The sequence below is a fragment of the Sminthopsis crassicaudata genome, chromosome X, assembly GCF_048593235.1.
Source record: "Sminthopsis crassicaudata isolate SCR6 chromosome X, ASM4859323v1, whole genome shotgun sequence".
Classification (NCBI taxonomy): domain Eukaryota; kingdom Metazoa; phylum Chordata; class Mammalia; order Dasyuromorphia; family Dasyuridae; genus Sminthopsis; species Sminthopsis crassicaudata.
The window spans coordinates 5238727-5261801 of NC_133623.1; the positions used below are offsets into that span (position 1 = coordinate 5238727).

A 23075-nucleotide genomic window follows, 5' to 3' on the forward strand; every position below is an offset into this window, starting at 1 on the left:
GCTTTACCTGATGCCATCCTGAAGGAGAAATGAGGTTTCAATCCTTGGGCTGATCCAGTGCTGTAAGAGCGGAGGCAACAAGCCTCCCTTACTCCTTTATCATTTCTCCAGCCAAGGTAGGCTGCGCTCAGAAATTACAGACTGTAATCGAACTTTGCTTTTGTCGAGGTAAGGCACTGCTGAGCCCGTTGGGACTCATTGGAGTAGTGCCTTGGGATTGGGAATTTAGGGACATTAAAACTTAAAACACATCATTGGTTAATGACTCTTCCTCCCGCCATTTCACAGTGTCCTGGGCTCTCTTACACCCCCATCCCCATTCCCCAACTCCAAACCAATCAAAGCCATGTTTCCTGCTGTTTGCTTCAGGCACAGATGTTCCTAGTTACATCACGGGACAAAGGATGTGTTGGTGTATTGTGTTCTGTGTATGGAAGGATGTCAAGTCATATGTTCCTTACATCTCCCATAAAGGTCAGGCAATCCCAGGAGCTCTCCGAACTCTGTTGGACTTCAGTCCTCACCAATAACATCTGGGTTACCCCTAGAGAGAGTACATTCAAGTACCCACCTATGGTCTCCCTTCAGAAGGAAAACCAGCTGGTGACAAGATGCCGGCCCAACAATCAGACCTTCACTTAGTTTCCCCAAGGAAAGGCGGGCACAGTTACTTGTTGGTCAAACCCTTTGGCCTTTGGTTTTTTCTTCAGATTTTTAAGGAACGAGAGGAGGACCTGAGACGGCTGTCCCGTCCATTGGAATGTGCTTGTTTTCGAACCTCCATCTGGGATGAAACGCTTTATAAGGTCAGTACTTTCTCTCCAACGTCTCTCAATTTAAAATAAGTATCTCTAAATCATGGAAAGAGACTAACAGAAGTAATGAAGTACTCTCTAAGATGGATACTTTCTCCCCAAGTTCTCTCAATTTAAAATAGGTATCTCTAAACCATGGAAAGAGACTTAACAGAGTGAATGAAACACTCTCTAACATGGATACTTTCTCCCCAAGTTCTCTCAGTTTAAAATGGGTATCTCTAAACCATGGAAAGAGATTAACAGAGTGAATGAAACACTCTTTAAGATGGGTACTTTCTCCCCAAGTTCTCTCAGTTTAAAATGGGTAGCTAAGTCATGGAAAGAGATTAACAGAGTGAATGAAACACTCTCTAACATGGGTACTTTTGATGTGGTTTGAATGCTCTCAATTCCTGGTGATTAGGAGGTTTGTGGCAGGAAGAGAGTTGTTAACTATCCCCTTTAAATCACCCGCAGGTTTAGAGTGAAAGAATTCACTCATTCCTGAATTATTAATTGCAAAATGAAAGTTTATTGTTGGATAGAAATCAGTTTGCCAAGAGACTGACTTCTATAGTGGCAAAGACCTATTAAGGAAATGGAGTTTTACACTGAGAATGCTTTCTCAGTGGGCAGAAGGGTGTTGGCAGCTAAGCAAGCTACTACCTAGGACCATCTGGAAAGACCTTAGTTGAGGGAAGCTGTTATATTGGGTATCTTGGTGGGGACTGGGACAGCCTGAGCTGATCAGACCAAGATTCCTCAATTGAATGAGAATTTAGAATTTCTATAGCAGTTGATTAGCCTGAATAGTATTGCTTCTCTTATCCTGGGAGGATGGGTTCTGTCTTAAAATGGCTCTTGGAGCCTGGGAGATCCTGATCTTTGAGATCAGAAAAGGGGCCATAATCTCTAAAAGTGATAATCTTAAAAGAAACACAGCTTAACAGTTTCCCTCCCTCTTCACTTTCTCTCCAGATTCTCTCAGTTTTAATTGGGTATCTCAATCATGGAAGGAGATTAACAGAATGAAAATCTTGTCTAAGTTTTGGCTAGTGTGAAAATTAAGCATCCCAGGTTACTTCAACAACTTCCTAGTAGTGTTTTTGATGCTTACCCTCAGTTGACTTCTGGTAGTGTGGAGGTACTGCAGTGGAGAGAGTCCTGGCCGCAGTCATGAAGGCCTGAGTTTAAATGCAGCCTCCCATCACTTACTAGTAGTGTGCCCCTGGGCAAGTGACTTAAGCAGTATTTGTTCCAGTTTCTTCAACTATAAAATGGGGCTCTTTCCTCTCAGGTTTGTGAAGATCAAATGAGCTCATATTTGGAAAATTATCAGCACAGTATTTGACACATAGTAGGTTCCCTTCCTTCCATTCCCCTCTCCCTTCTGGAGTCTTGCCTGAATCTGTAAAGGCTTTCCAAATCAGATTGAATTGCAGGTTTTGTTTAGACTTATTTTGATAAGGATCTTCCTGGCAGCAAATGGAGACTGAAGGCTCCCTGACCTGGGCTCCAGCCCCTCTAGCTGGGAGAGAAATTAGTTCTCTGAGCTGAGGATAGTTGGCACCTTGGTGGGATGAAACTTGTTCTCCCAGGGAAGTCCACAGTGAGAGGAACAAGGGGCACGGTGGCAGGGAAGCTTGGAGAGCTTAACTGGCTTGTCTGGGATCCCATGGAGGGTATTGGAAACTGGAGTTAAGCGGGGCTTTCTGAGGGGGGTTGTACATACATATGTATACATAGGGGTGCACACACACACACACACACACACACACACACACACACACACACATAGGCCTTTCCCATCCCAGCTTGCTCCTTTCCCCAAGGCAACTGCTAGGGAACTTGAGGGGCTTGATGAATTTTAATGACGTGTGCTGGCCTGGATTTTTCCCTTCCAAATGTTAATGAAGGCATTCCTGTATTTAACAAAGGTTTTAATTGGAGTAACAATCAATTGCTAATTTCCATTCACTTCCATTCATTCACCCCCTTCTTGCCGTAGACCTTTGGCTTGGTCCCTAAATCCTGAGCCTTTATTAGAGAGTTAAGTGAAAAAAGGAAATTTCACATCTAGGGCCTTGCCAAGGAGGGAAAACCTTTGTGGAAAAGCTTCCCACGAGTTTAGTTACATTAAAATGCTTCGTGCTCCTCGGAGTTTCTGCAGTAAACTATTTGCAAAACTTTGTCTCCCAATGGTTGTCTTTCTGCAAATAAATGGCCCCCCTAAAGTGGCTTTGGGTTTCCCTGAAGCCTGTCTTCGCAAGGGCAAGCCCAGGATCTCACAGTCCTCCTTCTGCTCTCCCCCCTGGCAGGCTTGGTCCAGTATCGTCTACCAGCTCATCCCCAACGTTCAGCAGTTGGAAATGAACCTGAGAAATTTTGCTCAGATTATTGAGGCGGATGAGGTGCTTCTCTTTGAAAGAGCTACTTTCCTGGTGAGAATTCTTGGGAGTTGGGCAGGTTTTGGAGCAGCTGGGGCGGCAGCTTGAGTGCGTGGGGCTTCATGGGACGTGGCCATTTCTTCCGGGCTAATGTTTCCCAAGTGGAGGCATCTGGAATGGCCCGATGGCTATTCTTCGAAGGTTTCTGTAGCAATGGGATATTATTCGATACTTTTAGGTGTAAAAATGTACTTCACTTTGTAGACCTGATCATTTTGGGAAAGTGGGCGGTGTAAAGCGAGTTTCAACCTCAGTTTTTTTGGACTCAATTACCAGAATTTGCTTGATCACATTATTTGAAAAGGTACATGAAAAAAAAAAATAGAAAAGAAAATGAAAAAGTACATGGTGGGAGAATCTGAATGTACTCCTTGTCCTGGGAGTGGGCAGAGAACATGCCTGAGGACTGCAGGTAATTGAAGAGCTCTCTTGTGGAACCGGAACTGTACTGTCCTAGAGAGTAGAGCCAGTAGCAGTGCGTGAGAGTTGAAAGAGTCCGAGTCCAAATTTGGCATGGATCTTCCTTATCATTCGGGGCTTCAAAGGGAAAGGAGCCGCCTCGGCTGCTTTGGGCACGGGCCACCCTCGGAGCTTCAAGCTGGTGACCGATCGTCCGTGACTTGAAAGATGGCATTCTTATTGAGGAGTTCTTTGGACTAGGTCCCTCTGAGATTTTGCGCCTAGCTGCGCCTTCCTTTCCCTTCGTTTGGCCTAAGCAGGTCACTTGTTCTGGTAGCCAGTAGCACCACACGCTCTGGGATGGCTGAAGAGCCAAATGTCTTTTCTGCCCAACCCCATGAGGAGGGATGCTCTAACCAAAGAAATGCCCAAAGCCTCTGGGAAGTGCTTTTTCATTCATTAAGCGTTTCCACGCTTCAAGCACAACAACGAATTCTTCATTTGATTTTTTTTTTTTTTGGCTGTAGGTGGAACTCTATTTTAAATGAAATCTTCTGAAATCATTTGACAAAAAGATTAGGGTTTAGCATTTTCATCAAGTTCACTTTGGAAACAGTAGGACTCCCAAATAAAAAAATAGCCTTGAGATCATTTAATCCAATTCCAGAAAATCCAAGCAGTCTTTTCAGGGGGCAGTCCCCAAAGGGACTTGGAAGCATCCCCAAGGTCAGGGGTAATGCCCTCATTAGTCCAACAGAACAGGTCCACTGCCTCTTTTACTTGACAGCTTGAAGATTTCCATTCGCCCTCCTTGTGTCTTTAGCTTTTGCTCAATCAGCTGCCACATGTAACGTGGCCGAGCTTGTGGTCCACTAAACCTCTTTGGGATTTTGGAGACGAATCCTATATTGTCCTTGGGAAATCGGTTATTCGAACCCATGGGGAATCCTTGACACTTAGCTCTGTAAAACATCATCTGATTTGATTTGGCGCAGTCTTTTGGGAGCCTGCCTCAGTCATGGTGTGTGTTAACTGCTCTTTCTAATCCGATGTCTGATTTGGTGAGTGAGCCAGCCGTGGCTTCATATGAATTACCCACAACTTCATTAAATTGCATCGGGTGCAAGGACTAGAACCTCTCCAGAGTTGACATTGAGCTATTCTGTTGGTTCTTAGTTCAGCTGCTGGTACTATTGTCAGGCTTCCATTTCTCTCTCTCTGAGGAGAGACTTTATGAGATATCATTTTGGGGGGCTTTTCCTTCCTAATGGAGATTCAATCCAATCCAGGCCTATCTTGACACTAATAGATAGGCCTCTGAGTTGACTGAGACACTGTGGGCCCCTAGGTCTCGGGGGCGCCGGCGCCAAGGCTTGCCCTCTTACCCACTGTGCCTCACACTACCTTAATGCCCTTGTCCAAAAAAAAAAAAAAAAAAAATAGATCATCTGGTATAACTTGTTTTTGCTATAGCCAGGCTGGCTTTTTGTGAGCACCGCTTCCTTCTCTAGACATTTATTAACAATCGATGTTTAATAATACATTCTGGGTTGTGCCAGGAATCGCCACAATCACTGATCTGTAGAGGCAGGCCGTGTTCTTTTCTTCTCTTTGAAGATCCCGGCCTTTGCCCTTCTGCAATCATCTACGCATCTCGGTGTGCTTCTTACTTCTTCCGAGACCGCCTCTGGTGGCATGGGTCGCCAGTTAGTCTTTCCATTACCTGAGGATGGAGTTCATTTGGGTCCGGTGGCTTGCCTTCACCAAGGCTATTTGCCCACTTAGCGACTGGCACTGCCTCTTGCTTTTTAGAACATACTTGGTGGGTTTTAAGTCTTGTCCTGTGAATGAGCTCCGATCCCGTAATGTGCACAAGAAAGCTTCCACGTGGCCTCTGCCTCTCATTCTGCTCTTTGGCAATAAAAATCGACACAAAATGGTGGTCAATTGAAGTCTTCATTGCCTAGGTCAAAGCCATGACGCCACTGGACCATGAGTTTCTCTTTGGTCCTGGGGTCAGAGAGAACAGCGGTCAGTTCTCACCTCTGCCACTTATTGGCTATGTCAGTCTAGGCAAGTTGGTTAAGCCTCAATTTTCTGATCTGAGATGGGGAGATCAGACTCAATAAGGTCCCCAAGGTCTCTTCCGATTCAAGACAGTTAGAGCTTCAGTAGCAGGTTAAATGCTTCCCTAGAATCACCCCAGCCAGGGTCCTGAAAGATTTCAAGCTAGTTCTTTTCTGGCTCCAAGGTCCAATGCTTTACCCACTGCACTGTCCAGCTGCCTCTAGTTGGGCCTGTTCCTAGTTCTGCTCAGAATAGAAATGATTAGGGAATGCTTGTTTTTAATTATGGGGAACGGGGATTCCCAGAAGCCTGCATGCTTGGCCGAGGGAAAATTGGGTTTTGAAAACATTCTGACCTGCTTCGCGCTCCCTCAAAGCAGAGGGGGCTGGAAGGAGGGCTTTGGATACTTCCCCTCCCCCTTCATTGGGGCACAGCTCTGGGATGGGGGCTTTGACTTTTGTCACTCTGCCCTTCCTTCCTGGGCTTTCTGCTAGCCAGTTATGTGCTGCTAGAGGGTCGAGATTCTGTGTATTTTAGGGATCGGAGTGGAGCTGCTCCATTGCTTTGGATCCGCCAATCTGGACTCAGATCTGACCTCCGCCATTTCGACTTTTGTGACCTGAAGCAAGTCACACAGCCTGTCTGGGCTTTGGTTCTCCCCTTTGCAAAATGAGTGAGATTTATTAAAGAACATTTCCAGGGCCCCTTCCAGCTTGAAATTTCTGATTTGAGGCCTTGAATAAAGAGAACTGAAAGGCTTGTGCAAAGTACAAGCAGGGCCCAATGGAGCCATGGGTAGGATTTATCAGTTGGTCATTTAGAATCAACACTAAGAAATATCTTAAAATGGCTCCAGCTCCCAGACTAACCCACCAAAGCCTGCCTGTTTGGCCTGTAATGTTGCTGAACTATACGAATACTTCAGACCTCCCAGACTAGAGCTTTACTTTGAACTTCCACAAGTACTAACTGAGGTTAGTGGAGGGTGGAGCTGCGTCTTCAGTGGGTGGCAGGTAATAGCCAGGGTCTTAATCTTCCCTGCCTGGGGTTCAGGTTTTATGGAGGGGATGTGGATCTCTGTCCATGATAGGTCAGAGCTGCCAGGGGGTGGGGGGGAGCAGGAGAGTCATTAATAAGTAAAGGATACTTTTCTTGTTCATGAAAGGCAATTTCCATAGCTACTCTATATAAGCAAATAAACCGAGTCACAGAAACCATTTTATGTTTCAGGGGCTCAGATCTCTTAGAAACACAGTTATTAATTTCCCAAGGAACCATTAGGATTGTTCACTGGGATGAGTTCCCATTTTTGTCCCCCTCGCCCATTAGCCAAGAATCCCAACTAAAGAGAAGATTCAGACTCTATAGCTCTCTTTGGGGCGGCTCTAGAACTTTTAAACAACATGATATGTCTTGCATCGTGATTACATCCCAAGAGAAGAGTATTTCTCTAAAGGAAAGGGGAAATAAGTGAGACATACACTGCTAATTTTTTTTTTTTTCTTTTTTCCTGAGGTTGGGGTTAAGTGACTTGCCCAGGATCACACAGCTAGGAAGTCTGAGACCAGATTTGAACTCAGGTCCTCCTGAATTCAAGGCTGGTGCTCTATCCACTGTACCACCTAGCTGCCCCTATACACTGCTAATGTTAAAGCGTGACCAATCATGGCCTCAAGGAGTCTGATGAGCTAGATGACATCTCAAGTCACTGAGATCTCAAGGGTTTCAAAATCCTTAGGCCAGGAGGCATTGGTATCTGGGAGATTAGAAGAATATTCCTTCAGTGCATTCTAAGCACTTGGGGCCTAGACAGTTCATCCTGATTCCTGCAGCTGGTGGCTTTCCTGAATTGGAGGCTTAGGGCTGAAGGCCGGAACTCAAAGCTCAAATGGAGGCTTTGAGACTCTTCAGCTTTCCAGGTTTTTTTGGCCACAGGATCCCTGGTCACTCTTTGGGGGATGTTCAGAAAACTGAGCATGGGCTAAAGGTTATATTTGTCTGATGTCATGCATATGGCGTGCAACTAAAAGGGAAGGATTTCCCACCGTAGACGGTTGTAGACAAGAAAGTTGCCCTTGTGGGATATTGTCTCTCAGGTCCTTTGTACTTACCGGTGGCTGGTTCTTTTTTTTTCCTCACAGGTGATTTCCCATTACCAGTGTAAAGAACAACGTGATGTCCATAGGTTTGAGAAGATCAGCAACATCATCAAGCAGTTCAAGCTGAGCTGCAGGTGAGAGCCGCCGATGGTTGCCTACTTGTCCATCTGTCCGCCTCACGGATGCATTCGTGCTTTCCCTATTGTATGAGGCTGTGATGGTCTGCCACCTGCACTTGGGGCTCATTGTGGGCCTGTAGAGAAACAGCTGTTTGCCTGACTGCTCCTTTTTTTTTTCTTTTTTTTTTCTTTTTTTCTTATTTACAAGATATATGCACGGGTAATTTTTCAGCATTGACAATTGCCAAACCTTTTGTTCCAACTTTTCTCCTCCTTCCCTCCCTTCCCCCAGGTGGCAGGTTGACCAATACATGTTCAATATGTTCGAGTATAAATTAAATACAATATATGTCTACATGTCCAAACAGTTATTTTGCTGTACAAAAAGAATCAGACTTTGAAATACTGTACCATTAGCCTGTGAAGGAAATCCAAAATGCAGACGGACAAAAATAGAGGGATTGGGAATTCTATGTAGTGCTTCTTAGTCATCTCCCAGAGTTCTTTCTCTGGGTGTAGCTGGTTCAGGTCATTACTGCTCTATTGGAACTGATTTGGTTTATCTCATTGTTGGAGAGGGCCACGTCCATCAGAATCCATCCTCATACAGTATCATTGTTGAAGTGTACAATGATCTCCTGGTCCTGCTCATTTCACTCAGCATCAGTTCATGTCAGTCTCTCCAGGCCTTTCTGAAATCCTCCTGCTGGTCATTTCTTACAGAACAATAATATTCTATCACATTCATAGACCACAATTTATTCAGCCAATCTCCAACTGATGGGCATCCACTTAGTTTCCAGTTTCTGGCCACTATAAAGAGGGCTGCCACAAACATTCTTGCACATACAGTTGACTATTCCTTTTAACAAGGTCTACGTTATTTTTAGTCCTGCATTGGGAATTATGGGTTTGTAGAGAGCAGTCATTATAGGGTTCCAGGGTAGGATTTTTGTACATGTCCTTCAGTCCCATCTGACCCTGTTTGGATTTTTTTTGGCAAAGATATCAGAGTGGTTTGCTCATTTTATAAATGAGGAAACTGAGGCACACCGGATCAATTGACTTGCCTGGGGTCACACGGCTAGGACAGATTTGGAACCAGATTGAATCTTCTTGACTCTGGGTCCCTATCAGTAGCAGCTCCCCCTAGCCTCTGCCGACATAACTTTGGCTTCATCCGAGTACATCCCATCCTAGGTCTGGCTTTGGCAAAGTAGGAGAAAGATGGCTAGTTCTAGAATCAAAAGATCTGGATTCAAATGTTGCCTCACAGCATAGGCAAATTTCAGTTTTAGGAGTCCAAGGTCTGGCAGTCAGTAGCAGATGAAGTCTTTCAGGTTTCCCTGTTTCCAAGTACCTGTTCTTTGTGTACCTGCGTGGAACACGAGGTACTCGTTGATTCACTGAGTAGGGATTAGGAGACTCAGAAGTGGGGATTTGAAAGCGTCCAAGGAGAGGAATTCTTGTTGGAGTCTGGCCCTCGTTTTTATCCCCTGGGTGGCATTTTCCACTTGGCTGTGGCCCATACCTGCTTTTTTTTCTCTTTGGCATTCACCTTGAGTCGTGAGCTCAAGTTATGAACACTTGCAAGGTGTTAATGTGTTATAGATGTTATTCTTGACGTCTCTGGTCTGCTTAAAGTCAATGCCTCGATATTCCACGGGAATTAGCCTTGGGAGGACAATGGGCGGTGAATGCCATAATGTGGAAATCTTTCCAAGTCTACCAGGAGAGCTGAAAGGAAGGGGCCTTAGTTTTCCATTTGAATGGACCATGGGTAATGGTATTTTGCCAAGACTGGGGTCTGTTGAGCCTCTAACTTCAAGAAAGAAACGGGGAAGGTGAAAGTTGTTGGCTTTTGGTTTGGAAACCAATGGGATCCTTTCTTTAATTATGATTGTCAAAATATAATATGAATCTTAAGGTTAAAGAACATTTTGCTCAGGCAATAAAAAAAAAAAAATCAGATTAACTGATTTTTCCAAAAGTGTTTTGGGACCTTCTGGGGAATTGTCCTAATTACTCTCCTTTGATCTGCATTTCAGTAGCCTCTTTGCATTCAGATTTCCAGGAGTGTTTTGTTGCTCTTCTTCTCTCCCCCATGGACTTTATAGTGAGCGTATTTTCTTTTAATATTCTTGTTTTTCTGTTCCTAGGTTGTCCTTCACTTCTTTGTATTTGAATTCGCAGCCTATTGTTTTCTCTTGTTTCTTTGAGGAAGCTTGCCATTGTGGATTCCAGTTTTTCCATTCTGCTCCTTAGTTTTATCTGGACAGGACACAAATTCTGCTCCCATAATTCTCATTTCCTTTTGGAACCACTTAGGAACAGCACTTTGGGGTTCTAGGTTCTCCTGACATTCCACAGAATCCTGTGTCTGTCTCATCAGGCATTGGATCGTTTTCCTTTGTTTTGCAGTATTTGTTCATGGATTTCAGAACGAGTTTACTGCATTCGGAAACCATATTTCCTGCAGTTAAGAGTTTTTCCACTTGATTTATCTGTTTATGTTCAAGGTCTTTGAGTTTTCTTGTTCTTGAAATCTTTGTTCCTTTCAGTTCCCCCCTCCCCTCTATTTTCCTTATTGCTCACTTCCTGACTCCCTCCCTGCTGCTGCTGGTTTCCTTGGGGACTGGATCTCAGAGTATGTCACTTTGTTTCCACTCTGGGAATTTCATGGTTCACCAGCCTGGGTCTCGGCCCCAGCTGACTTTTGGATGGTCAGAACCTGCCCCTAGCAGGGCTTTTGTTCTAGAAGGACTTTGGCCAAACTAACTGTTGAGGCAAGAGCAAACTTCCACAACAGCCTGGAGTCCTGGGTCTTGATGGCACAGGAAAGAGGGAGGGGAGCCTGGGATATAGGGATGGCTTTTGATGTCAGTTTGTGTTGTGTCCTTGACTCTGCTTGTATCACCTTGCTGACAGTAGCATTGGAGGTAAAGGAGGGATCCCGAATGAGCTCAAGCTCAGGGAACGTTAGTTTTTAGGCTTGGGGGATTTTTTTTTAACCTTCTTTTGGATTCTGGGTATCCTCTACCATGGAAATGAAAGTAGCTGAAGTTTCTTTATCTTTGGTGCATCACTCCTCTTTTAGAAATGTTTAAGAGATTGGGAAATGAGTGTGGACCACAACATAGCATTTGCACTCTTTCTGTTGCTGTTTTCTTGCATTTTTGTTTTTCTTCCCAGGTTATTTTTACCTTCTTTCTAAATCTGATTTTTCTTGGGCAACAAGACAACTGTATAAATGTGTATACGCATATTGTATTTAACATAGACTTTAACATATTTAACATGTATGGGACTGCCTACCATCTAGGGGCGGGGGTGGAGGGAAGGAGGGGAAAAGTTGAAACAGAAGTGTTTGCAAGGGTCAATGTTGAAAAATTACCCGTGCATATTTTGTCAATAAAAAGCTATTTTAAAAAAATGTTCAAGAGGTCATGGGGATTGAATGGAGAAAATGGCTTGTCCTCCATCTTGTTGTTCACATGACCCAGAAGTCACCTGATTGTTTGCTTTAGAAGGCTTTATATAGGGTCCACGAAGCCAAGGGAGATGGTAGAAAAGATGGGATTCTCTGGCTTTGTTTTGAAATAGCTTTTATCCTTTCCCTCCAGCAAGCTGGCGGCCTCCTTCCAGAGCATGGAAGTCCGAAACTCCAACTTTGCTGCTTTCATTGACATCTTTACTTCCAACACCTATGTGATGGTTGTCATGTCTGATCCATCAATACGTAAGTTGAGAAAAACAAACAGCTTAAAAGTATCTCAATGGTATTGCTTTTCTCTCACTAGAATGTAGAACAGTCCCCAAAACAGGCTTTTCTGGGAGGTAGGAAGGAAATCCCAGGCTTTACGCCTTGTGATGCAAATCTTAGGCTGACTGGTAACTGGAGCTGCTGATATCAGAATACTGAAACTCCAGCTGGCTTTGCTGGGTTCTTAGAACACGCCATGGACTTGTCCATCCTTCTTCCCAGCCTAGAGGTACCATTTTCTCAGTTTGTGCTATAGGATGAAAATGTGTTGGCGCTCAGGCTTCAGCCGCAGGGTCCGGTGCTAATTCCGCTTTGTTCTACCCTTGATCCTACCTTAGACTGCCGAGGTCCAAGAGCCCGACCACTGATTAGTACCTGGAATGGACTTCTTTAATTTCCCTTTAATTCAGTGGGCAGTTATTTGATGATGGTGGGAATATACGGCTATCAACGCTCCTTTTCCATCAGATTTCTCCCAGAGAGGGAGGGTTGTCCACCAAGAGTCCTCATCCCTTTAGCCCAGATCTGTGATTACATTACGAATGACAGATTCTTCTCAGGCAGCACGCGGGATTGTAGAATGTTATTGCATGCCCCTCCCGTCTTCACACAGCACCCGCTGCTCCTCTATTCCTGTCTCGAAAGCAAAGCCCCAGCTTCTCAGTTCTGGATATGGGATGAGGCACTCTTCCATATTCTGCTCAGGAAAGAACGTGTGTGAATCCTTTGGGGCCTTCCTTTTCTTGCCTCTAGTTTTCCTCAATAAGAAAAATAAGGCATTTTGTCTCAGTGTTTTGGGCCCGGCCCTGAAGGGTCTAGGTACTCCTCCTCACTTAAACAAATGCAGAAAGGGGGCTGGCCAAAATTTGATCACTTGCAAGTGTGTATTTGGATATATTTTAGAGTCTAAATAAGGTGGCTTCCAGATCTAGTAGGAGGTATTTTATTAAGTGACTACTGTATGCAAAAAAGGAAACAGGAAGTTAGGAGCTTACCAACCCTTCCTTGCCTTCTGAGCTCGAGAGGTAGAATGGCCTGATCTGAGTGACGGATGACAGAGGAGTTAAAGGGAACGCTCAGGTTGTGAATCTAGGATGCTGGGTGAATGGCAGATGATCCTGTGGCCAAATAGGAAAGTCCAAAGGGGGATGAGCCGCTTTTGGACAGAGGCCATCTTTTCCAATTCCCCTCTGTTTTAGTTCCCTGTTGTATATTCCCCTCCAGTAGAATGGAAGATCTTGAACTCATTCTCTGTACCAGCCAAATGGCTTACTGCTCTATGGCCTGGGTCCAAGCCTGGGATGTCCCCTGCCTTATCTCCACCTGGGGGACCCCCAGCTTCTTCAAGGCTACACTTGGGTACTAGCTAGCTCCTCGATGTGGCGGGTGCTCCTGGTGGCCCTTGGTCCCCTCCTTCTCAGGACACAACTTGGATGTCATCGGCCAGCTTTGCTGCTCGCGAGGGCAGAAGTTCTCCGAGGACAGGGCCCAGCACATAAGAGCTGCTCAGTGCTGGTCAAATGCAAGAAGGACCGCCCTAGAATATTTGGGAGCGCTGCTTCATCTGCTGCCCATTTTAAAAAGTGAGGTCTTTCCATCGAAAGCAGGCGTTTTCCTCGGATTTAACAATTCAACTTATTCTTTGGGGATTAAAAGACCTGGGTCCAGGAAAGATTTTTAGACTCAGTTTCCCTTTGGATGGATTTTTCTGGACTTCCAAGCCTTGGCTCTTAACCAGTGTCATAGCATCTAGCTTCACTCTCATGTTTGTCTCGCTCTCCCGTTAGACTTTGCAGAGTGATTCACAGAACAAAGACTAAGCGAACTTCATTTAGAAAAGGTTTTGAGCAGGACCTCAGTTTCTCTTTTGGGGGGGATGTCACCCTCGTTTCCTTCGCAACCAAAGTGATTTTGCTGCAGCCCGACAGCCTGGTCCCCCTTTCGGTACTGTGGCCACCTGTGAGACATGAGGGTACAAACGGGCCAGGCCTCAAGGGATCTTTGCTACTACTCTAAACTGGATCCCGAGCCCCCTTGAGATGTAACCACTTAGGCCGGACAGCAGTGGTTTGGGCTCCAGGCTGCCACTTCATGCCTACTTTGTGTTCTCTTTCCCCTCCTTCCCCCCTCCATGTAGCTTCTGCAGCCACCCTGATCAATATCCGCAATGCCCGGAAACATTTCGAGAAATTGGAGCGAGTGGATGGACCAAAGCACAGCCTTCTCATGCGCTAAGTGTGATCATGTGACACATTGGGAAACATCGGAACTCCATTGTGTTCTGGGTTTGCTTTTGCATTTTGAGATTTTAATATTGCCATTATGTATTCAAGCTTTGACATAAATAGTGCTTGTCACCTAGATTTTTTTCCCCTATGCTCACCCCTCTTCCAAATAAAACACCAGGTGTACGCCCACCCCGTACCCACTTATGCACTTCCCCGTGCATATAGCCACTTACCTGTAATCCAGTGCCCTCCAGGCCCACAGATATAGGGCGTGATTTCCTTAAACATCATCTGAAGATCTACCAGATCATGAAGAAGGTCTTCAAGTAACAGGAAAGGGTCCTGGGGTGCGAGAAGAGGGGACTTGCAAATCTTGTATTAACGTAGTTCTAATAGTGATGCATGCTGAGCTTTTCCTTTGGAATAGTCTACCCCTGATTATGAATGACATAAGTGGAATTTTGCTCTTGTATTAACAAAATGCTGAAAAGCATTTTTGAATCCTTCCTCGTTCTCTATTATTAGAAAAAAAAAAAAATTACTCCTTAGAGCTCCCTATTTCCCTGCCCCTTGCATGTATTTCTTTTCATTGTATTGTTTTTGTCCATTTTGCCATTGGCAGAAACCTGGATCTTCAGGAGTCTATCCCAATTTATTCCTGGAGAAGTCCTATGTTACTCCCTCTCAATGGCAACTTTTTAATTACTCTTATATTATCTGTATTAACCTTTAAACAAAATAAAGTAGTTATGGCAAAAAAAAAAAAAAAAAAAAAAAGGGGGGAATGTTTCTGGCTTTCTGAGGTGGTTTTGGGGTCTCCTTCCAGTAAGATGTCGGGGAAAGAGGGACTCACATCCAGAAGTGCTCTGGCCTGCTGGCCTCCTCCTCCTGCCTGTGGTATCATGGCACCCAAGCACCTGCCGCCTTGTGGGGCGAGCCACAGTGGGCATTGGGGTAAAAGGGGAGTCCCTGGCCTCGAGGGGCGCTGGGGCTGCTTGGAAGAAGGGGTGTGTCCTCAGACCTCCCATGACTCCCCTAGTCCCATCTACTCAGCTGAGAAGCTTGCCTCCTCTTTTACTGGGGGGGGAGGGGAAGAGAAGCAGGACCCTTAACACACCTGCAGGCCTCTTGGGGCTCCTCCTGTGCAGGGCCCGGGCATCCCCAGGGTCTTTGACACTTTTGCCCCTTTGTCTGTGTTAACCCTTTTTCCTTGGTAATTTATGGGGAGAAGGGAGGGCAACAGGGAGCTCAAGATAATCCTCCACCTCCAGCTCTCACAGTCAGTAATTTGAATGCAGGGGATCCAAATGTTTTTTATGTCACGGGCCAGGCAATCTGGTGGAGAAACCTGTGGGCCCCTTCTCAGAATCAGATTTTTAAAAGATTAGCTTTCATTCGGTGGATGAAATGGTTTTCCCAGAAGCAAGAGAGCACATTTCCATGAACAGACAAGAGATTCTGCTTCCATGTTTTTGTACATAGAAGTTCCAGAAACAAAGGATGGATTTTGCTGGAAATCAAGAGTGGGAATCCCAGGTAAAGAAGCTACAACTGGGGCAGCTGGGTGGCCCAGTGGATAGAACAGTGGTTCTGGAGTTAGGACAACCTGAGTTCAAATTCATTCATATCCATTGCCTCCACAAAACAAACAAAACCAAAAAAAACTCCAACCTTTTCATCATCCTGCTCCTACAGATGGATTAGAAGGCCCAGAAGGCCTTACAGTCCCTTGGCCAAACTGCAGGGAGTCAGGAGTCCTGTACAAAAGGTCTGCTGGAAAGACGGGGCTGTGGCCTCTTTCAGTGATCAGCACCTTAGGCCGACAATCCTTTCCTACTTCCTCTGGACGCCTCGATCTTAAATGACTGGCCAAAGCCAGAGGTTCTGTGAGGGCGTAAGCGTGACCGACGGGGGCTCTCAATATCCCTTAATCTACAATTCCATCCTACTTTTCAGTTCCGGAGGAGAAAAGTTAGTTGTAAAGGAGGAGAACTTCACCCAGGAAACCAAAAAGGCTCTTTGTTGTTCTCCTAGCTGCTGCCGCGTGCCCCCAACTGTTTCAACTGAGATTGCTATTTTTTGTCTTTTAGGCGTTCAGATTAGTTGCAAAGCTGAGATCCTCCCCGAGCCATCCTTCAGTCAGAGCTCTCCAATAAACAGAGAATGCCTTTGAACTCCCAACCCAGTTTTGTCCTACTGTTGTTCACGTCTGTTTTTCTTTTCTTTCCTCCCACCATTAAGACAGCCACCCTGATCAGTATCTCCAATGCCGAGAAACATTCCAAAGGGTTGACCAGAGTGGAGGGGCCAAAACCCGGCCTTCTCCAAACATGATTCGAGTCTTGGGACAGTCTTGGAAATACTGGACTTAACTGGTTACTGGGATAGCTGGTTTTGGTTTTTGAGATGAATGTAGCTCATCGCATCTATAGTCTTACCCTGTGCCTCCTTCCACCCCTTTAAAACAAACACAGACTTGGGGGCAGCTAGGTGGCTCAGTGGATAGAGCACCAGCCCTGAAGTCAGGAGAACTGAGGAGGCCTCAGTCACTTAACTTTCTAGCTGTGTGACCCTGGCAAGTCACTTAACCCCAATTGCCTGGGGAGGAGGGGAACAGACACAGATCACATCTTCCCAAATATCTGTGCAAGGCAAAAAAAAAAAAAAAAGCCTCCATGGCATATTCAGTACCCTAGGGACTTGGCCTGGTATTCAAACATGGAGAAGCACATAATGGCAAGGGGGCTTTCACAGCCCCCATGGGCAGCCGACTGGCACCTAGTATGAGATCATTTAGTGTTGTGGGCCAAGGTCTCTGCTTTGAGCTCATCTGCCTCCGATTGAGAATGTCAAGGCCAGACTTGGGCTCTGTTATCAGCGAGAAGCTACAAATCATTTCTATTCCCCTCCTTGTTCTCAGTCGGGAAATAAAATGTTGCTTGTTAGGAATCCCTTGTCCCTCCAACTTGCGAGTGCTTATCTCTTCATTGTTTCTTCTTTAGTCATTGGCAAAAATGATTTTTTACCAGTTTGAACCTCTTTTATTCTTGGGAGTTCACACACTCTCTGAACCTCAGTTTCCTCATCTGAAAAATTGAGTGCCCAGGTCCACTGGGGCATGTGCCAGCCTGAAATCCTTATACCCACCGGTATTGTTAAATGAAGGCAGCTACATGGTACAGTGGGTAGAGGGCCAAGCCTGGAGTCAAGAAAACTCCTCTTCCTAATGTAAATTGTTAGCACTACTGTCTATCTACCCAGGTTACTTATACCTTCGGAAGCTAATACTTAATGTGCAACAAGAAAATGGCATTTACACACATATATTGTATCTAGGTTATATTGTAACACATGTAAAATGTATGGGATTACCTGCCATGGGGGGGGGGGGAGTGGAAGGAGGGAGGGGATAATTTGGAAAAATGAATTAAAAAAAAAAAAAAAAAAAAAAAGAAAACTCCTCTTCCTGAGTTCAAATATAGCCTCAGACATGACTCAGTTTCTCTAAACTGTAAAGTGAATTGGCGAAGGAAGTGGCCAAGCACTCCTGAATCTGTGCTAGGAAAACCCCAAATGAGATTATACAAAGAATCAGACAGGACTGAAATAACTGAAGACCACCAAATTATTCAGTGAACCTTATTCCCCTCTGGAAAATGGGTGTGGAATAGTCCCTTTGTAAGGGAAGCCTTCTCAAGAGACTTGAGGAGACTAAGCAAGATGGTGTCTGGGGGAAACCTTCTCAAATGACTTTAGGAAGCAAGATGGTGTTTGACTCTCTCAGGTGCCAAATCTACTGGAAAGGAGACAGATCAGTATGAGTATGTGATCATAAGGAGACGGAGCAGACATGCTCCATGGAGCTATTATGGCTGCCCCATCGGTCACTTTGGGGGTGCCTGCTGCTTCCTCTTCCTTCAGAACCTTGGCCACACAATAGGCTATCCCCATGACCCTATGAGGAAGGATTTTGTTTGCTAAAAGGCACTCAAGTCCCAAAGGTGATACCTGACACCTGGATGTTCGTTCACTAATTGCTAGGCGTCCAGACAAACTGGGAGAATAATCCAAAGCAGCTTTCTGGTGAGGAGGTAAATGGGCCCTAAAGGCAGTTCCCAAAGAGGGTTCTGGGACTGGGCAAAAGCAGGCCTTGAAAGCCACGGACCTCATGGACAATGTTCCCTAAGAGCCAAACCTAAAGCCCTCTTGGATTGAATTTGCAGCAGGACCCGTGCAGTCCCACGTGATCCATTCAGGCCATTTTTGCCTGTTTTCCGCCATATTTGTCAGTGGTTTGGGGAAGGAGAGGGAGGCAACAGGTTGTGCAAGAAGTCCCTCATGCTCTTAGCTCTAACAGTCAATGATTACAAGGAGGGGGCTTCTGTATCTTTTGCATTGGAGCCCCTGGGACGGAGAAGCCCATAGCTCTTTTCCAGAATAAAGGTTTGAAATTATTAGATTTCATTCAGCCTCTGAAATGGTTTCTCCAGAAGCTAGAGAGCATGTTTCCATGGTTACAGGAGACAGGACAGACCTCTGGCAATTTTGTGTACAAAGAGGTTCCATAAACAAGGAATGGATTTCCTGGGAAGCAGGAGCCAGAATCTCATGTAGTCGAGTGACAGCTGTCCCTTCCTCCTGCTGTTGATGGATGTGAGAGCCATGGAGGGAAAATTGCTCTGGCCAAACTCCTGGGAATTAGGAAAGGACTTTTGGAAGGACACTGAGATGGGGCTGTTTGAGCCTGTTTTAGACCTTTTATCTTTCTCTAGCAATTTTTACCTTAACATGGAATAACTGACTAGACAGGGAAACAGAGACAGAAAGGGAGAGACTAACCTTTGGACAAGTCAGTAGTTCTTCACTGTGAACTCCATTTGATTTTGACGTTCATGAGGAAGAAAGTTGGTTGGGAGGAGAAATCTGTACATGGGACAACATGGGACATTATTATATATAATTATTATTATATTATATATAACCCCGGTACCTCCATTATTTCACACCAGATGCATATTTTCTTGTCTCTTAGATCACTTTGAGGGCAGAATTCTGCTAGTAATCAGTGTTGTATGCATAAAGAATGACCCTCCATTCCAGTGATACTAGCTGCCATCTTTCCTTTCCCCCATCACGTCTTCTGCCTCCCTGATCAATATCTCCAAGGCCAGGAAACCTTTGAAGGGCTTGGAGAGAGTGGAGGGACCAAAACCCAGCTTTTCATGCTCTAAATGTCATCTCAGAACCAGTTTGGAAATGTCGGGTTTATTGTTAAGGTTTTTGTTTTAAAAACTACAATATTGGGGCAGCTGGGTGGTGCAGTGGATAGAGCACCAGCCCTGAAGTCAGGAGGACCTGAGTTCAAATCCTCCCTCAGACACTTAACAAGTCCTAGCTGTGTGACCCTGGGCAAGTCACTTAACCCCAACGGCCTCAGCAAAAAACAAAACAAAACAAAAAGCCAATATTGTTAATGGATATTCTGGCTTTGGGATAACCACTGCTCATTACCCTTATCATTTTAGCCCATGGTTTTCTTTCATGATACCCCCGCCCTATCGCTCCCTGCTACATATAAACACCTACATACCCATATACTGACAAACATCTAGCTCCATTCGCAGGAAAGTTACACATAGACACACCTTGTTGTAGGGCAGTGTTCACAGGTCTTCTGGTCACCCAGTAGGACATCGAGAAAGGCTTTGTCCAAAACGAGGGCTTAGTACACCAGGGGCTTGATGTTGAGTACTTCCTCTGTTGTGTTGAGCTCTTCATCACCCCATTGTGGGTTTCTTGAGTAAAGATACTGGAGGTTGACCATTTCCTTCTCCAGCTTACTTTACAGAAGAGGAAACTGAGGCAAGCAGGGGGAAGTGACTTGGCCAGAGTCACACAGCTAGTGTCTGAGGCCACATCTGAATTCAGGAAGATGAGACTTTCTTACTCTAGGCCTGGTGCTCTCTCGCCACTGCAACAGTGCCTAATTGCCAGTGATAACTTCATTATAGTCACACGGCCTTTACTTTGGGGTATTCTATGGGGTGTTCTGTTCATCCTGGGAATTGTAAGGGTAGAATTCAGCTTCCCTCTCAATGAGACGCTACAAAGCCTTTATAGATCCCTCCTTGTTCTCAGTTGTGGAATAAAATGTTGCCTTTTGAGGATCCTTCATTCCTGCATGTGGTTAGTTTTATCTCTTTAGCATTTATTTATGGTCCATTTCTCATGGGCACAAGCCAATGGATTTTCATCGTTTGACCCTCACTGGAATTATCTCAATCTTTTCCCTTAAATACTATTGATGTAGAGAGAGGGTATGATTTTTGGGCTTAAGTTAACTTTGAATCACTTTCTCTTTAGTGGGGAAAACAGGACAGGAAGCCAAGCTTTACATTTAAGCCTTGACTCCACATGTCAGGTAGCAAAGCAAGCCAATTTATCCAAGTGTAGGAAAGCAGAAATCAGACAAAGACTGTTGAAGAAAATAACTACCATAACATATATTTTAACATGTATAACACAGATTAGATTACTTGCTATCTAGGGGAGGGAGTGGGGGAAAGGAGGGGAAAATTTGGAACAGAAGGCTATGCAAGGATCACTGTTGAAAAAGTATCTTTGCATATGTTGTTTTGTTTTAGTTTTGTTTTTTGTTTTTTTGTTTTTTTTTTTTTCCTAACTTGCCCGGGGTTACACAGCTAGGAAGTATTAAGTGTCTGAGGTCAGACTTCAGGGCTGGTGCTTTATCCACTGTGCCATCTAGTTGTCCCCTTGCATATGTTTTGAAAATAATTTTTTTTTTCCCCTTGAGGCTGGGGTCAAGTGACTTGCCCAGGGTCACATGGCTAGGAAGAGTTAAGTGTCTAAGACCAAATTTGAACTCGGGTCCTCCTGTATTTAAGGTTGGTGCTCTATCCACTGAGCCACTTAGCTGCCCCTTGAAAATAATAATTTAAGCTTTAATTAAAAAAACAAAAAACAAATAAACAAACAAAAAACAAAAGAAAAAAGGGAAAAAAATGATAAGAAAATAAATACCAGACAATACAGAAGGGCCCAGGCATCTCCTGGGTCTTTGACCCTTTTGCCCATTTGTCTGTGTTAACCCCTTTTCCTTGGTAATTTGTGGGGAGAAGGGAGAGCAACAGGGAGCCCAAGATAATCCTCAACCTCCAGCTGTAACAGTCGATGACTTGAAGGCAGGGGTTCCACATATTTTTTTTGTCATGAGCTGGACAACCTGGTGGAGAAACCTATGGGCCCCTTTTAAAAGATTAGCTTTTAAAAGATTAGTGGATGGAATGGTTTCCCGGAAGCTCTAAGAGAGCACATTTCCATGGTTACAGGAGATAGAGCACTCACAGAGTTCCTGTTTTTGTGTGCAGAGAGGTTTCAGAAACCAGGGATGGATTTGGCCGAGAAGCGAGAGCTAGACGGCTCAGTCCAGGAGCTCTGCCATCCCATTGTCCTGCTCCCCCACATAAATATAAGGCCCCAAAGTGGGAGCCATAGAAAGAGAAGGCCCAAGTCTGAAGAATCCCAAGGGAAAAGAATTGTGGAAAGATGCCTGATGTGGCTGTTTGCACTTGTCACTGACAATTGTTTTCTACCTTCCTCTGGCAACTTTGATCTTAAGACCAAATGATTGGATGGTACATATGTAACCCAGATTGGATGTTTTGCTGTCCCAGGGAAGGATGAGGAGAAGGAGATGGAAACTTAAAAAAAAAAAGAAAAAGAAAAAAAAAGAATGTAAAAGTGGTTTTTATATGTAATTGGAAAAAAATTTAAAAAAAATATCAAATATTGATGTAGCAAAGATAGCAGTCCTTGGGGGGTGTGTGTGTGTGTGTGTGTGTGTGTGTGTGTGTGTGTGTGTGTGTGACATTATGTCCAATCTAGCATCCTTTCCTCAAAAGTCCCATTTGATTTTTAGGTTCAGGAGGGTGGGAAAATTGAATGAGAGAAGAAAACACTCAGAGCATTATTATCACAACTACTTCCTCCCCATTGTTTCAGCCCACAGCCATAGTTTCTTTCCTTTCAGATCATTTTGAAAACTGAGCTTTCCTGCTATTAATCTGTCTTGAGAGCATGAAGAATAGTCCTCCATTCCAGTGATACCATCTGCCCTTCTAGGCTGACCTGATTTTCATTTAGAGACTTGTCTCAGCTTTTGGAAGAGGTGTCAGTGATGAGCACAGCTCCCTTTCCAGAGGTGAGCTTGCCCTGAGACGCTCAGGCCGGCCTCAGTCATTGCAATCTCAGGATAGAGCTGATAGGAGCAGAGGACAGGCCATCAGAACACCTGGGTTCTAGTGCCAGGCGGGCCACTTCTTGGGTACACACATTGTGAGCATCAAATGGGATAAGAGATGGGAAGGCTGCTTGTTGAGTTAAGCACTGCCAAAAGGCCACCAGGTACTGAGGCGGGCATTGTCATGGTGGTTGTTATTCAGTCATCTCAGTTGGGTCTGCCTCTTCACGATCTCGGTTGGGGATTTCTTGGCAGGGATCCAGAATTGGTTTGCTTTTCCTCCAGCTCATTTTACAGATTAGAAAACTGAGGCAAGCAGGGTTAAGTGCCTTGCCTAGGGTCACGCAGCTGGAAAGTGTCTCAGGTCACATTTGAACTTAGCAAGATGAATCTTCTTGACTCCAGAACCTGTTGCATTAGTATTTTCTATCCAAGGTGCTACTTAGATTCCCCAAAGAAAAAAAATAGTAGAACACAGTATTTAATATCCTACTCACTAATAGTAGAATGTATATAAGGTAGACTAAATAACATTCAATTATATCACAGTAGATAACATTCTATTCTATAATATACAACATTCTCCTGTATAATAGTAAATAACATTCTATATCTATAGTGGACTGTATTTAGCATCCTACTCTGTAAAAATGGAGGGTATATAATGTCTACTATATAATATTTTATTATATAATAATAAATATCATTCTACTCCATAATATAAAACTGTCTACTCTCTAACAATATATACATCTAGAATATACTGTATTTAATATCCTACTCTGTAATAAGAGAGGGTATATAATGTCTACTATATAATATTCTATTATATAAAAATAAATAACATTCTACTCCATAATATAAAACCTTCTACTATATAATAGTATTAAGGTGTA

At 44.5% G+C, this 23075-nt stretch overlaps 1 protein-coding gene across 5 annotated transcripts in view; it reads left to right on the forward strand.

Annotated features, from left to right (window-relative positions):
• RRAGB (Ras related GTP binding B) overlaps window positions 1–14698 on the forward strand; it is a 133839-nt gene extending 119141 nt beyond the window's left edge. For all 5 annotated transcript variants that reach the window (XM_074277119.1, XM_074277118.1, XM_074277120.1 and 2 more), the window contains 5 exons: window positions 711–806; window positions 3116–3238; window positions 7852–7943; window positions 11552–11667; window positions 13829–14698. In XM_074277119.1, the coding sequence (XP_074133220.1) occupies window positions 711–806; window positions 3116–3238; window positions 7852–7943; window positions 11552–11667; window positions 13829–13926 (525 nt within the window). In that variant the 3' untranslated portion in view covers window positions 13927–14698. The remainder of the gene's footprint in view (window positions 1–710; window positions 807–3115; window positions 3239–7851; window positions 7944–11551; window positions 11668–13828) is intronic.
• Window positions 14699–23075: the final 8377 nt, after the last annotated feature.